Source organism: Austrofundulus limnaeus, unplaced genomic scaffold, assembly GCF_001266775.1.
Source record: "Austrofundulus limnaeus strain Quisiro unplaced genomic scaffold, Austrofundulus_limnaeus-1.0 Scaffold97, whole genome shotgun sequence".
In the NCBI taxonomy this organism is placed as follows: domain Eukaryota; kingdom Metazoa; phylum Chordata; class Actinopteri; order Cyprinodontiformes; family Rivulidae; genus Austrofundulus; species Austrofundulus limnaeus.
The window spans coordinates 753,981-768,781 of NW_013952499.1; the positions used below are offsets into that span (position 1 = coordinate 753,981).

The 14,801-nt window shown below is 40.0% G+C and overlaps 2 protein-coding genes across 3 annotated transcripts in view; one reads left to right on the forward strand and one right to left on the reverse strand.

Annotated features, from left to right (window-relative positions):
* The window catches only part of tep1 (telomerase-associated protein 1), a 47,095-nt gene that overhangs the window by 27,631 nt on the left and 4,663 nt on the right, over positions 1-14,801 (reverse strand). For both annotated transcript variants that reach the window (XM_014012995.1, XM_014012994.1), the window contains exons 3-8: positions 3,132-3,616; positions 1,511-1,699; positions 1,286-1,435; positions 938-1,102; positions 720-857; positions 511-582 (exon numbers count right to left, since the gene is read on the reverse strand). In XM_014012995.1, coding sequence (XP_013868449.1) covers positions 511-582; positions 720-857; positions 938-1,102; positions 1,286-1,435; positions 1,511-1,699; positions 3,132-3,616 — 1,199 coding nt within the window. The remainder of the gene's footprint in view (positions 1-510; positions 583-719; positions 858-937; positions 1,103-1,285; positions 1,436-1,510; positions 1,700-3,131; positions 3,617-14,801) is intronic.
* zgc:66427 (E3 ubiquitin-protein ligase ZNRF2) lies at positions 5,306-14,404 on the forward strand. The gene is made up of 5 exons (XM_014013040.1): positions 5,306-6,060; positions 7,618-7,713; positions 7,823-7,928; positions 10,147-10,248; positions 12,231-14,404. The coding sequence occupies exons 1-4, from the start codon at positions 5,520-5,522 to the stop codon at positions 10,202-10,204; spliced, it is 801 nt and encodes a 266-aa protein (XP_013868494.1). The 5' UTR covers positions 5,306-5,519; the 3' UTR covers positions 10,205-10,248; positions 12,231-14,404.

Sequence of the window (14,801 nt, forward strand, 5' to 3'; positions counted from 1 at the left end):
GGTTTTGTATGGTCTCTATCTATTAATAGTTTCCATGTTTCAGCACATTTTCCATATGTTTAAGCACACATCCTGGTAAACGAACACACATAACAAYATTTTCTTTTAATAATGCAAACCCATAGATGAAATCTACAAAAAAACCAGCATAAACTGTAGCTAATACCAAAAAACAAAAGGAAAATCAAAGCCAAAAGTCAAAATGAAAATACTCAACTGKAGCCAAAAGTGGAAAAGCAGCTAGAATGTAACAAAAAGCTAAAATGATGTAGAACTGTAGCTAAAGGTTTATAAAAATTTGCATAAAAGGAGCGCACACATATTACTACATTACCTGATTTAGATTTCAGAGAATCAAGTTAAAAAAAATYTAGGAATGATTTTTACGAGGAAAATATATTGAAATAAAAGTTGAATTCAAAAAGCATAAAAATATTTAAACCCACAGTTCCCATWTGAGTCAAAAACTCCCTTAGTGTTAGAGCTGTGAAATATAAATGAATGACTTACAAAACTCTCCAGAAAAGAAGGATCTGATCTGAGCAAGAAGGCCCACTTCTCCACCTCACCTTCATCTGGTTTCTGGAAATAAAATATAAATTTAATACAAAACAGGAACTCATCAGAAGACATTTGACTACTGATATTAAGACAGCTGARACTGAATCTGCTCTGGTTCCATTATCTGAACTCTGTAGTCTAAATAAAAACATCGGTACCGCTGCTTTAGGCTTCTTGCGGCTGTGTTTACAGCGATGTTTGCGTGTGTTGTATTTGGCCAGTTGATACTCGCTGAACTCCTTGAACTTGTCRGCCATCGCCTTCTTGAGACACGCCGGCAGAGAGCGGCTGAAGCACTGAAGAGAAAATCAGACTTTATTCAGAACTGAAAAACAGAAAAACTTCCTGTTAAATAAAAAGACTAAATGAAACCCACTGTGCTGTAGATTCTGACGACTTCCAGCCAATCAGAGGGCAGCTGAACGGCAGCGCTGAAATATCTGCGGACGTGAGGCTTGGTGGGCGACAGATTGGCAGCAAGAGCTAATAAGAAGTTAGCCGTGATCCTGATGTTCAGCTCCTGTCTGGTGTAAACGGCAACCTGGATCAGAAACAGAAAGATAAACTAGATTGTCTGCAAAAACAGTGTGAACGCTGAGCGCCGAAAGAAGCAATAAAATGATAAAAGCAGTCGTATTTTATCTAAAAGATAAAATGACAGCTAAAACTAAGAAAACCGAAAAAGCTTTAAACAAAAAGTTCTCTTCAGAACGAGGCCACATACCTTCAGGAGAAACTGTGGGTCAGAGTCAGAGATGTCCTTGGCCAGTTTTATGATGGAGGTCCAAACACTGTCCTCAGAGTCCCAGTCCTGCTGACCCGGAGCGTTGCTCTTATTCACCAGAGAGCAGCACACAGCATTCAGCAGGAAATACTGAAACAAAAAGAAGAAATGTTTTATAATTCAGGTGTAAAACWGATCTTTTGTTCTTTTCTTCATGTAGAAAACCTTTTTATTTTTCAGCTCCTCTTCGGCCTTTTTATTTCCTGAGTCAATTTCAGGAAACTCCTCCTGCCTGATGACAACAGAGTCATCGAGTTCTGGGCTGGTTTCTGTTTCTGGGACAGGTAACTCCATGATGGCATCAGCCTCGACCTCCTCTTCGTCAGACAGGAAGTAATCTTCATCACGCTGCTGCTGATTCAGAAGAAGTCAGATCAAATCACGTTCATATGAGCATCAACCGGATTAAATTATAACAGCTAAATGACACTGATGAACTTTACAAAGTAACACAAAGCTGGCTTAAAGCAAATGTAGCAAAACGCTAGCCAAAAGTAGACAATGCTAGCTAAAGCTAAATGGCAAAAGTGTCATTCAACTCTAGAAGAAACTAGCTAAAACTACAAGAATACCTAGAAGCTAAGATTCAGATCTACGTAGTCTAGCGCTAACCAAAAGTAGAGAAACATCAACAGCAAAGAGTTAGCTWAAAGCTAAATGGTGCAAAAGCTTCACTGAAAGCTACGAGAATTAATTGGCATGTTAAAAAATAAAATAAGCTAAATTATTACTAGAAGAAAACAGCTAAAAGTAGGAAAGTTGGAAGTACCAAAACCTAGCATAATGTATATAAGTCTAGCTAATTGCTAAARGCAGCAAAACACTAGTTAAAAGCAGCAAAAGCTTAGATAAAAGCTAAATGTATAGCAAACACTTCAATAAAAGCTATAAGAAGCAATGAGCTAGCTAAAACTACACAAAAAATTAACTAGAAGCTAAAATAAGGCTAAATGTAGCCAAACATCAGCCAAAAGTAAAGAAGCATCAAAAACAAAGATGTAGCTAAAAGCTAAATGTACCAAAAGCTTCAATAAAAGCTATAAGAAGCAAAAGCTTCAATAAAAGCTATAAGAAGCAATGAGCTAGCTAAAACTACACACAAAAATAACTAGAAGCTAAAATAAGGCTAAATGTAGCCAAACATCAGCCAAAAGTAAAGAAGCATCAAAAGCAGAGATGTAGTTAAAAGCTACAATAAAAGCTATAAGAAGCAATGAGCTAGCTAAAACTACACACAAAAATAACTAGAAGCTAAAATTAGGCTAAATGTAGCCAAACCTCAGTCAAAAGAAAAGAAGCATAAAAAGCTAAGACTTAGCTAAAAGCTAAACAAAACAGAAATGGGGTTAAACGCTCTTAGAGGGAACAGATTAGCTAAAACTAAAAGTAGCAAAATGATAATTAGAAGCTTAAAAGTAGCAGAAGGGTAGCTAAAATTTTGAAAGTAGCTTTAGAAGACATAAACAGGTTGCTGAAGCTGATTTTAAAGAAAACAATATTTTAAAGGAACTGAAAAGATTTCACTGAACTTATATGGGGCAAATGTTTGTAAATTATGATAAATATTTTAAAAAAGTGTAACAATTTACAGCATCCGTCTCCCAAATGAGCTAGATGTTTTGATGAATGAATGGCTAAAAATAATTAGATTGCAAAAATTGATAACAAAATAAAAAACAGAAGCACAACTGTGCAAATTAACAGTTGTTGTCAAGAATATTTTAGATTCCAGCTAATTTTCACTTTCAAATTCTGCTAAAAGACAAGTGAAGGACTTTTAAAGTACCATGCTCGTTTCCCCAAAGGAGGACTGCATCTCCTCAGATATTTCCTCATCGTCTCCTTCGTCTTCCCTTTTCTGTTCCCCACCTACATCAGGACGCAGGAATGAAGGAGGGTGGGCAAAGCGATTGAGGAGAGAACAAGTGGTCAGGGTTGTGGAGAGCAAAGAGCTATCGGGGGCAGAGGAGGTCAGGGAGAAAGAGAGACTGGGTGATTCAGTAGCCAGGAGCTTGTTTTGGGTGCTGAGGAAAGGTGAAGTGGTGGAGGAAGAGGAGGAGAGGAGGGAGGAGGAGGTGGAGCACAGTTTGGAGGGCTGGAGAGAGGAGGCCGAGACGTTCACGAGCAAAGACGGAGGCTTCGTGATGGAGGTCTGAGACAAAATCTTATTCTCCAAACATGGAGAATAATTTGAAGTTAAGCTTCTCCCACATAATGGCGGACGTCGCTGCTCTCCTGAGTGCGACTGCTGCAAAGTCAACGCCTTCATCTCTGCAGAAAAACACACAAATCAAAGGGTTAAAGGTCATCGACAACTGGAACCTCCCTTTCAAAGCTCAAATAATCTTGGACAGCATTGTGAAAGCTGAAAAGCAGCATTCCTTTGACTTAAAGCATTGCTGCCCAGAAGGGTGTGTTTAAAAGCAAAGTCCAAAATGAACAGGGGATAAAAAGGTAGTTTAACCTGCGAACAATATTGCACAACTGTTGGAAGACATCTAACCTAATACAAACAATAAAAAGTGGCGTTTAGCAACGAAACAGTGAATTAAATACAAAGTTTTAGCTTGTTTCAGAGCTGACATGTTATTTTCAAGTCAAAATCTACATTTTGGCAAACAAAAATCGGACAGAACTTTAAAAAAGAAACAAATTAAGGTCATAATTTAACTTCAATGAGACTAATGTTGACTGAAGAATGCGGGTAATTTAGCAAACAATGACATGAAAGAGTCAGTCTGCAGTAGGTGTGGTGGTTAGCTGTGGAAGTCCACGTCCAAACGCTAAAGACTCACCTCAAAAACACAAAAGAGTTTTCATAAGCAGTCAGCAAGTCGATATGTGAACTAATATTCTTCCATAAACTTACCGCTCAATGACCTGTACCTTGTCAGTCTAAGAAACTCAGAAAAGTGCCAGCTGATGTCCAGGAAGCAGACAAGCTAACTGCCGAACACCGATTGGTCACACCCTAAGTCTGTGTACTTTATTACCGTAATACACATAAAACGTGCGCCTTTACGAAAATACAGACAATTAGAATCTAACACAGTTACATTTATAGTCAGAAATTAACCTGCCATAAAGGATAAGATTCTCAACATAAACCAGAAACATAAACTACAGTTATATTGTTAACTGTTAAGGTTTAAACTCGACAGGTTCKCATTACCGTAATGTGCTTGAGTAAGTATGGCAAGCCGATTTATCACTTATTAGTAAGGCTTCTGAAAGTAGATACCCATTATTCAAATATTCTTGTTTGAATAAAGACTTTCACTTCTCAGAAAACCTTTTCACAATCAGCCTTTCAGGTAGCTTTAAAACCAAGTGGTATTTAGTTCCAGACATCCACACAATCACATTGTTCACCACCAGTAGCTGTTTAAAATGCAGTATGTAGAGTTAACTTTCATTTAAGATATTTACAGTAGTTAATCCTAGTTATAATTTCTATTTTAGAAAGACAAAATTATTATTCTAAACATATTCAATAAAATTTTGAATAGACATTTTTTAACTAAAATGTTTTTATTTATTAGAGATATCAAGCATTCATAATATGACCAGATCATTAATTAGAATTAAGACTAGCCATACTTTTGTTTCAAAAGTCTAAAATAAATACGTCAATTGACAAGTCCTAATAAATCAGGAATTTGATGGAATAACAGAACTTGTAGGCACGGGTTTTATGTTTGGTTAACTTGAATTTTAATCAAAAAGTGAAGGCGTGGGAAAAGATATTCAGAATTACAATTACAAGATACTATCTTAAAAATATAACTTAGCACATAATGTTTTTGTTTGTTTTTAGCACCCATGTCATGTATGTATGAGATGGTGTGCTGAGTTCTGACTCAGCACACCATCTCATACATACATAGATATTATATGCTTCAACGGCCTGCCATAAATAGGTTGAAAGAGGAAATTAAAATGCTTTATTTCCGCTGCAGCAGCGACACAACGGGCAGGTCAAAAATAAAGGAAAATGTGGCCAGTAAGAGCAAACTAGGGCCGGAGAAGAAGCGTTGACTTTCAGTTTTCTCCTTCGTAAGGCTTCGTTATTTAGTTACCGTTTATTTAAAAGTCAGCGCCTTGACTTTTTCACGGTTTAAGGCGTCCTCCCATTTTTTTTCTTTTTGTTGCGAGCTGAGCTAGCCTGGTAAAGATGGGAACCAGAGCAAGTCGCATACAGGAAGACCCGCTTCCTTCACCCTACGGAAAAGAAGGCACAAAGCGGGACTGCTACCGTCGAACCCGATGCACCAGGCCCACCAGCCTCGTCGTCGACTTCTCGGTCAGCTTCGAGGAAACGGAGGCCAACCGGAGCCGATCCGAGGAGGGCAGCGACTCGGACTTGGGGCGGCACGGGGCGAGCGCCGACGGCAGCCCCGCCGACCATCACGGTGGCGGAATTCCCTCCGGCATGAGTCAAGCGTCTCCCGCCGACGACGACGACAACAACAGCGAGGGGAAGCCCGAGGAGGACGGGAACGTCAGCCCGGAGGCTCCCGGCGTCGACGCCGAGCGCCAGCCGGGAGAGGACACGGGCCGCACACCTCACCGCACTTTTTCCGAGCGGCTCCCCGGGAATCGGCACTCATCGGCCCGCAGCGTCGGCGCAAGATCCGCTCGGGTCCGCGGCACCCACCAACGGCCGGTGTCGGAGGCTTGGATCGGCCTTTATCGCGTTAACAACCGGCATGGCAGTAAGTAACCGTCCCTACAAACCACAATATTATACTTAAAGTCATTTTCATTATTTGTTTGCATAATTTTAAGATTATTGCTTCATGGTATTTAAAAAATTATCGTTATCCCAATATGTGAGCACAATATTACTGCAGTAAAATACATAATTTTTAAGTACAATGCTTTTATTTTCTGTAAATAATAATATTTAATCCTACAGACTCTAAATACCCACAACTGATGAAATAAGAGAAAATGGAGAAAATCTGGAGTTATCATGATTCCAATAGTATCACACATTGCAAATTTTCCTAATAACCAGAATTAGTTTGATTTGAGTTTCATGAGACTGGATATTTTCCTTTAAGGTGGCAATTTAAAGGTTATCTCAATCTGTATCAAATTTTGCTCTTTAATACTTCGGTAGTTTTCCAAATACAGTCAAATGTTTGATTTGTTAAACTGTRGGTCTGCACTCAATGTAAACAAAGCACTCAGCTGATTCCAATCAAGGGATTAACCTCTAATAACTTGATTGGAATCAACTGAGTGCCCTTTGTTGCCCTAATTTCAGTCACTTTGGCTGTTTTCTGCATGTAAATCAGCATTCATTACCAGCTTTCAATTTTTAATTTAGACATTAACTGTCGATACAAGAGAAAAGAAAAATCTTAAGACCCGACGTCATGACTTTGCACCCTTCAAACAAAGTAATTTTATATACAGTAGAAGGGCTTATTTGTTGATAAATCGGCTTTTGTTTAGCCTGTTTTGAGGATACATCATTTACATATCCCTGAATCAACTCTTTCTGAAATTAAAATGGATTATTTCGTGGAATTTACATTCCTGAACAGATGATCTGTCTTCCCCGTGCCTGCATGCGGACTAAAATCGTCAGAGACCCCATTGTCTGCAGCACAGAGCCGTGGCGTTAAACTATCAGTGGTGACACACGAGCTTTTTCACATCGTCGGTTCCTTACGACATCGGCTGTCAGCGACGGTCCCCCGGCATCCTGCAAGACGAAATCATCGAGTCGCCAGCCGCCAGCAGCTTTTGTCAGAAAAGGAGGACGTGATTTTGCAGGAGAAACAAAAGGAGCCCGCACTGTTTGTGTTGGGTAATCACATGCAAACAGATGGCGGTGGGGGTTGTAACGTGACATTTTGAGCCAAAACACTACGGTGTGGTGGGTTTCCCAGGCCGGCCCTGCAGCGAGTGTAGGGAAATGGGTCAAACGCTTCACATGCCGGCTCAGCGCTGGCAGCGGCTCCTTCGCGGAGGAGAGATGTAGGGCAGGAAGGCGCTGTTTCTGCCTGACTGTCACATTGGCGAACGCTTCGCCGGCGCCCGTCCCTGACGTCTGACTCACTGTTTTCACTGATGCACGCAGTCAGCTGAAGCTATTTCAGGTCAGCTTGACTCAAGGTGACATAATCCGGGCATCTACGCTCGGGTTTGGAGTCGGTGTAATCTAGACGCCCAGACGCCGCGCGTGTGTGTTTGGCATCATCTATCATTTATATCTCTGTGACACAGTGTGGGTAATCTCAGCTCTTTGCCCTCTGCAGATATCCGCTGTCCTTTCTGCTCAAAGCCTTTCCCGGGCGGGCGGATCGAGGATCACCTGTTGAGCTGCCTCACGTCTCCCCCACTACCTTACAACAGTAAGCATCGTGTTGCCAAAAAAAAAAAAAGCCCCAGCAGCTGTCTGTGTTTATTTTAAAAAGGCTGCTGACGCTCATCGTTGCTGTGTGTGTGTGTGTTTATTTACAGCGGATGTGCTCAGTAAAGACAGCGGGGAGTGCTCTATCTGTTTGGAGGATTTGGTGCAGGGGGAGACCATCGCCAGGCTGGCCTGCCTGTGCGTCTACCATAAGAGGTAAACMAGGTTTTGATGCATTTTAACAATTAAAGGGGTACAAATMGCGCGCYGCCTTTCACAAAAAGACTTTTAAASTAAGATCGTCTTGTGCTGRAAAAGGAWACAGCTGTGCACAATCACTTCACGCTCWATGTGTTGTGAACGACTCTCAGCTACTACCACGCCAACTTTAAGCTTAGAGTCTATAAAAGTTCACTGAAGCATAGCTGTGTCTCTAAAATCTGTCCAGTGGTTTGTGAGATATTTTGCTAACTATAGACCAATGGTGAACACAGCTAACCAAAGAATTAGTTTGCTAATTTGTAGTCCGCTAACTAAAACAATAGCTTTGGTAAAGCTAAACATGTAAACTATAAAGCGGAAACTAATGCTAATCTAGTGAGAATTAGCGGATGCTAAGACTAACAGCTAATTGCTAACTGCTAAGACAACTGTCAGTCTGTCTATCACACAGCTAAACAATGAAAAATTAGAAGCTAACACTAACAGCTAATCGCTAACTGCTAAGACGACTGTCAGTCTGTCTGTATCACACAGCTAAACAATGAAAAATTAGAAGCTAACACTAACAGCTAATCGCTAACTGCTAAGACAACTGTCAGTCTGTATCACACAGCTAAACAATGAAAAGTTAGAAGCTAAACAATGAAAAGTTAGAAGCTAACACTGATTGCTAACTGCTAAGATGACTGTCACTCAGTCTGAGTCGCACAGCTAAACAATATTAGGAAAAGCTAACCGCTAACCGCTAACACAAACGTTACTCAGTCTGAGTCACACGTCTTCGTCTCCTATTAGCGTAAAACTGGTGGAACTGACACAAACCTGTTGATGTTAGCTTGTTAGTTAGCTGTTAGCGGACTTAAAGTTGACAAAATCTAATTTTTTATTTGTTCCGCTAGTGAAAAAGTTAATTTGCTCAGTTAAATTATTTTTCCGCTATTAGCTGTTAACTGATTAGCAGAGCCATGCGACCATGCATGTGCGACAACAAAAGGCAGATAAATAAAATGCAAATATTTTTTATTTGTAAAAATGTGTCGGGGTCAGGGAGAAAGTTGTTTTGTTCTAATTAAAGTCGCACGATTGATAAGTCAACCGTCTTTTGATACGACGTTCCAAACTTATCTAGAGGCTCGCTTATTAAAAAAACATGAAAGGTAAACATGTCTAAGAACAAACCTTGCTTTTAATTAAAAAAAGTGTTTCTTTAATTATTTGCCTGAAAAAAAGTAGCAGAAACGTCACATTTGTACCAAACTATGGATCTGAGTTATGAGCTTTAAAAGCAGCTTAAAATGAAAAATGAATGACTGTGAAGTTGTACGTGTGTGCGTGCACGATTCAGCCCATTTACAAAAAAAAAGAAAGAGAGAGAGAACCTGTTCATTTTAAAAGCACRCTGTAATGTTCCACTCAAGGGTTTTTCCTTGAGCCACGTAATTCCAGAGCAATCGAAGGTTCACAGGTATTACCTAGTTTCAACCTGCAGCACTTTCCCCGGCTGCAGCTGCGTCACGAGTTACGCGTTYGAAGCAAGCAGACACACGCGCAGCGTTAGCTGGAAGTCYRTTTGGTTTCATCTCAGTGAAACAGCAGAGGTGACGGGAATTCAGGATGAAYGTGATTTAAGGTTAAACACACGACGGGGTTTGTAGATGGAGCGTTTTGAGTGTTGTAATGCAGCTGTGTGTAGGTGTGGCTGTTGGACCCGACGTTAGAATCCACCCATAAGAAAGACTGAGATTAGGAGGAAAAAGAACAAACATCTGAGAACAATTATACCTTCTTTTTTTTCCCTCTAGCAATAAAACCCTTGTATTTCCGGAGGTTTCAACGACTTATTCTGGATATATTTTTTGATTCAGGTGTAGTCTGTGTTTTAAAAATGAAAGTAAAGGTGAGAAATCTTTCTTCTAAAATCAATCTTGCTCAACTTTTTTGCATTTAAAAGCTACAGTGCTGTTGTTAACTATTTGGCATCTTTAACTAATATATTTTTTACAACAAATCCAGTGTCAGATAATTGTTTTGGGCCTAAGTGTGATTTTTAAAGCCAACTGAAACAAGCCCACACCACAACTTGTCTCTGAGCAAGTCGTTGCGTGTTCGCTGCCAACCGAAGCGATCAGATTTCCAGTTTCTGTGGATTAAACRTTTAATTAAAACCAACGTTTGAGAGCGTCTGGTCTGAACCCTCTCCTCCTTCCTGCAGCTGCATTGACTCCTGGTCCAAGGTGAAGCCCTGCTGCCCCGAACATCCCTTTGATTGACTCACAGGTCACACCCGTTCGGCCCAGTGACCAACTCGACTCAGGTTTGTGCACCTTTCACCACAGATTTATTCACATGAATGAGTTTTTTATAGCCAGTGACACCGAAGAGGAGGGAAACTGATGCATTTAACTCATGCCGAATTGACAAAATCTGTGGCATAATCAGTATTTAGCTTTAATTAATCATTTGAAAGGTTGCAAAAAGAAACCAAAGTCCCAAATATAAAATGTCTTAACACAAGAATCTCTATTAGAACTTCCTCAATTTCTAGATTTATCCAAAACACAAGTGAGGTTACTACAATTAGTGCCTGGCGGGGATGGATTGAGCGGGATTTACCCGGTCCTCGCTCTTTCTCTGACCCATTTTTTTAAACTGCCCTCTTCCGTCTGAAAAGGTTCTGCGTCCCTATTGTCGCCAAACTTCATTCAACTTTTGCGTCGTTTTGTTTTCTCCTTCCTGTGGATTTGTTGGCRCTTGTCARATAATTTCAGGCCTCCATCAGAAAACATTTTGGGCATTTTACGTTGATTTGGCGGGGATGGGGGCGAGACCAGAGCTGGATTGAGGTGGTTTTTTTTTCATGAAACTGTCTGAAAGTGCTGTAAATTATTTATCATACCTGTGGTTTTATTTGACCTATTGGCACAGTTTAAAAACTAGTTTATAGTTTGAAGTCTGTACTTTTGACACGAATTGAAACTGAATCTCAGAGAGGGTGGGTATTTCCTGCTAGAGCGATTTTAAATTGATGATGTGGCTACGTCGGCGCAGGCTCGTCTAGTAACACCAAGGGGTTAATCATCATTATTCATTAATGGCTACATGCTGTAGTTGTCATTTATTTGTTAATTAATTTTTTGCAAACATTGCCCAACTCTAGTTTTAGTTTTGTTACCCAAACAACCAAGCTTTGGTTCTCATTACTCCTGCAGCAAACCTCACCTCTCCTTTCAAAGCATTTTATAAATTTAGCATTTTTTATTACAATTTGATGAGATCTGTTGAGAAAGTTAAAGCTCGTCTTTCAGATTGAATTTTCTGTTTTCTCTTGACCTTCAAGTCGAAGTTTTCCATTTTGCCCAAAGGCGCCAAAGCTTTTGGAGAAAACAAAGATTGCTCCACCGAATGAGTCACGTTGCTTTTATGTATTTTTGGGCAAACTCAAATAGTCGTGTTTTCAAACGTCACAGTCTACGTCTGAGGGACGTAGACTGTGTGTTTCCGAGGTGGAATTCACAATCGTAATTCTAAAAATGGGATGTTGTGAACCGTTTCAGGAAAATAATATAGCGGTGACAGCAACACGTCTTGGAATAGACGAGAAGAGCAACAGGAACCTGTAAAAATAAACAGTGATACAGTACAGTGACGTCTGCCTCGCTGATGGTATGGGGGTGCATTAGCGCCTGTGGTATAAGCAGCTTACAAACCGGAGGCAACATCRGTGCAGAAAAGAACAGATTTTAGAACAACTTATTCCCCTGTCCAGACCACGTCTAATTCAGGGAAGACCTTGTATATTTCAGCAAGATGTTGCTGAACCACATCCATTACAGCAGCAGGACGTCGTGGTAGAAGAGAAACGACAAAAAAACAGCTAAAATAACCTTCATTTTTAAAGCTTATTTGGTTTGTTTACTTTGTTGTGGACAAAATATAGGTTTATGGGTGGTTTCTTATCATTGGGTTCTGGTTTTATTTGCATTTTACACAACTGGTTTATAACTGGCGATTATAAAAGGTTAACTGTATGTAAGTAGCAGAGGACACTACACACATTTACATTTGTCCTGAAATGTCAGTAAACTCGAAAAACTAGAAATTTCTCCCCTGATTTTCATCTAGATTTCTTCACACTAAAGAAGCAATGAGAGGTTTTGAACACAGAAACAAATATAACCAATCAGATCTGAGTTGTAGTTACATTTATCTGCATTTAAAGCAATATTCAACTTGAGCTGTTGCAAACTTAATCATTTGTCTAATTAGATTTTTTTATTTTTGCTGTTTTTTTTCCAGGAGACTACACCGATTCCCAATAAAAATTACAATAAAAATTGTGCATTTGAACAAGCAAATGTCCACTGTCCCTGTCAGACACAATCCCAGGAGGAAGCTGCAGTTGGCCAGATCCAACACTCTGGATTAATTTATTTAAGCTCAATCTGCCAACAGTATATATATTTAAAAAAAAATTTAAAACAGCTGCTCTGTTTTTTATGGTTTATTGTTTTGTTTTGAGACACTTGTTGGACCAGAAGTGCTGGAGTTCCCCATCTCCTCCGTGGATTTGGAAAAAGCGGAGCGTATAAATATGACCACCCGCCCCGAACAAAAACGATGGAACTAGCCTGGCGAGGACCAGGTTTCTGGGACTGGTGCCTCCCGTGTGTATTTTGTCTCTAAACGGAGTGGCTCTTTCTCTTTCTTTTTTTTAAATCAGGTGTTGCTCCACGTATTGAACGAATGTTTCCTCCTTTTTTTTTCTTTTCCTTCCTCTTCCTGGACTCGCCCCCCAGATGATCCAACCTCGCACCGAAAACCCTTTTCCACATTCCTCCACGCCGTGAGGACGCTTCAGGGTTGAGGACTTGTTTTTGGTGAAATGGGGCCACCGCTTCTCTGGCTTTTTGCTTTTTGTTGCCTGTAAACATTTCAGGGGAAGTTTGGGGCCTTTTTTTTTAAAATATATTTATTTTGAAGTTGGTCAGTTTTTCCATGAATGGTTGCTGCTGCTGCTTTGGTGAGTGTTTCAGGAAAATGGCGGGTGGTTTTTCGAGTGCCACGGTAGCGTCGCGTTGGCTCCAACCGAAGCACTTTTTGCCCTTTTTAAAAAAAAAAAATTTTCCTATAAGATCTGGGGTAATGTTACATGTGTGTCCAGATGAGGACTGACCGTGTCGTGAGTGTGTATTTGATAAAGTGTGTGTGTTTATTGTAAATTGCTTGAATGTCTGCTTTTGTTTTAAGGTTTGTTTGTTTTTTCAGCCAGTTTCACGCTGCTGACATGTAGATTTTGGTACTTGCGGTTTTGGTTTTAGCCCCTCTTCTTCTCTCTCAGATGCTTTTATTTTTGTAAAGCCCTGAGTGACGGTTTGTGCAGAAATAAAGGGACAGGCCGGGCGAACTGAGGGGCATGTTTACACCCCGTGGCATCCGCCTCTTTCCACAACACTGGAGGCTACGAACAGCTGATGGTTAATTATTACATAACCCCCTCCCTCTCCCTTCTCTTTTCATTTTAAGGATTGTAGCTATAATATTATGACTTTTCATGATTATTGCTGAATAACTTTCCTTTTTTTATATTTTATTTTTCCTGTGTGCTGCTCCTGCGTGGCGAAGGGGGTCTTGTTTGCTTTTAAAGGACTGACAGGAAGTCTCTGCCCAGGCCAGTGGAAAGAACAAAAACATCAATTTATTCTGGGTTAAACTCTCAGTGCTGCAGTGATCGGTTTAGGTTGTTGATTTTATTTTATTATTATTTTTTAGTTTTTTCTCCTTTTGGTCCCTAATGCTCTGCAGTCTGAGGTGCTACGACCCATCCCCGCCACTAGTGGGCAGCCCTGTGCATGTTTGTCATTATTATATAAATATATATATATATATATATATTTAAAACTATATATATATTGGAGATACATAATTAAAAAATGATGCCAAAAGTCTGTCTGTGCTTCGAGGCATTAGTGTGAGAGCGTGCAGAAGACGAGTTGCATTGATCATTTGGTGTTGACGTTTGTTGTGGTGATAAGTTATGATGTTGTATTTTTTTTTTTTTGATTGGGGGGGTTTGTTTATGCTTCAGGTAGAGGGGGTGGTGTTTTTGGAGGTTGGATTGATGCAGACGAGCCTAAAACCCAACATTATTCTTATTAAACCAGCTCCTCTCCAAACAAAGATGGTATTTTGTACAAAACGTCCCCCTATGGGTTTTTGGAAACCACATGGCTCCGAGACCAGCGTTATTAGGCCACAAGCTGGACCCCACCCCCCCTCACCAAGACTCTGGTATTATAAAAACAAATTTGAGTTTTATTTATTGAATTTGTAAATATGTAATTGCAGTTGATGGAAACGGCTCGGTCCTCGTCTGTTCAATATAAAACTGTTTCTAAGCTCTGATCTTTTTGTATGTCTCAGAAATTGTTTTTATATGTATTTTTTACAATAAATATGTGTGAGAGACGTTCTGTCCTCGTCTGCGTTGTTTGTTGCACCGATTCGGATGTATTCTTCATTTTACTTTGTGTCTCGTCAAATCTGTGAAYATAAATTCAAGGCGACACTTTAGCTCCTGAAAAGTAAAAGTATTAATGATTCTTACTCGTAACGTTGGTATTTAAAGGTCCTGTCGCACTAGAACGGGTGGGCAATAATGGTCCTCGAGGGCCGCAGYCCTACATGTTTTACATTTTTCCTGCTCCAACACACCTGATTCAGTCACTGAACTACCTCTTCCAAATTCTGGAGTATGGAGGACCGACACTGACATAATTAGAAATAGAAGCAGAAATAAATAATGAACCTTTAAATAAATAAATACATTTAAAATGCACCAAATAAATTAGAAAGGAGAACTTTACCTCA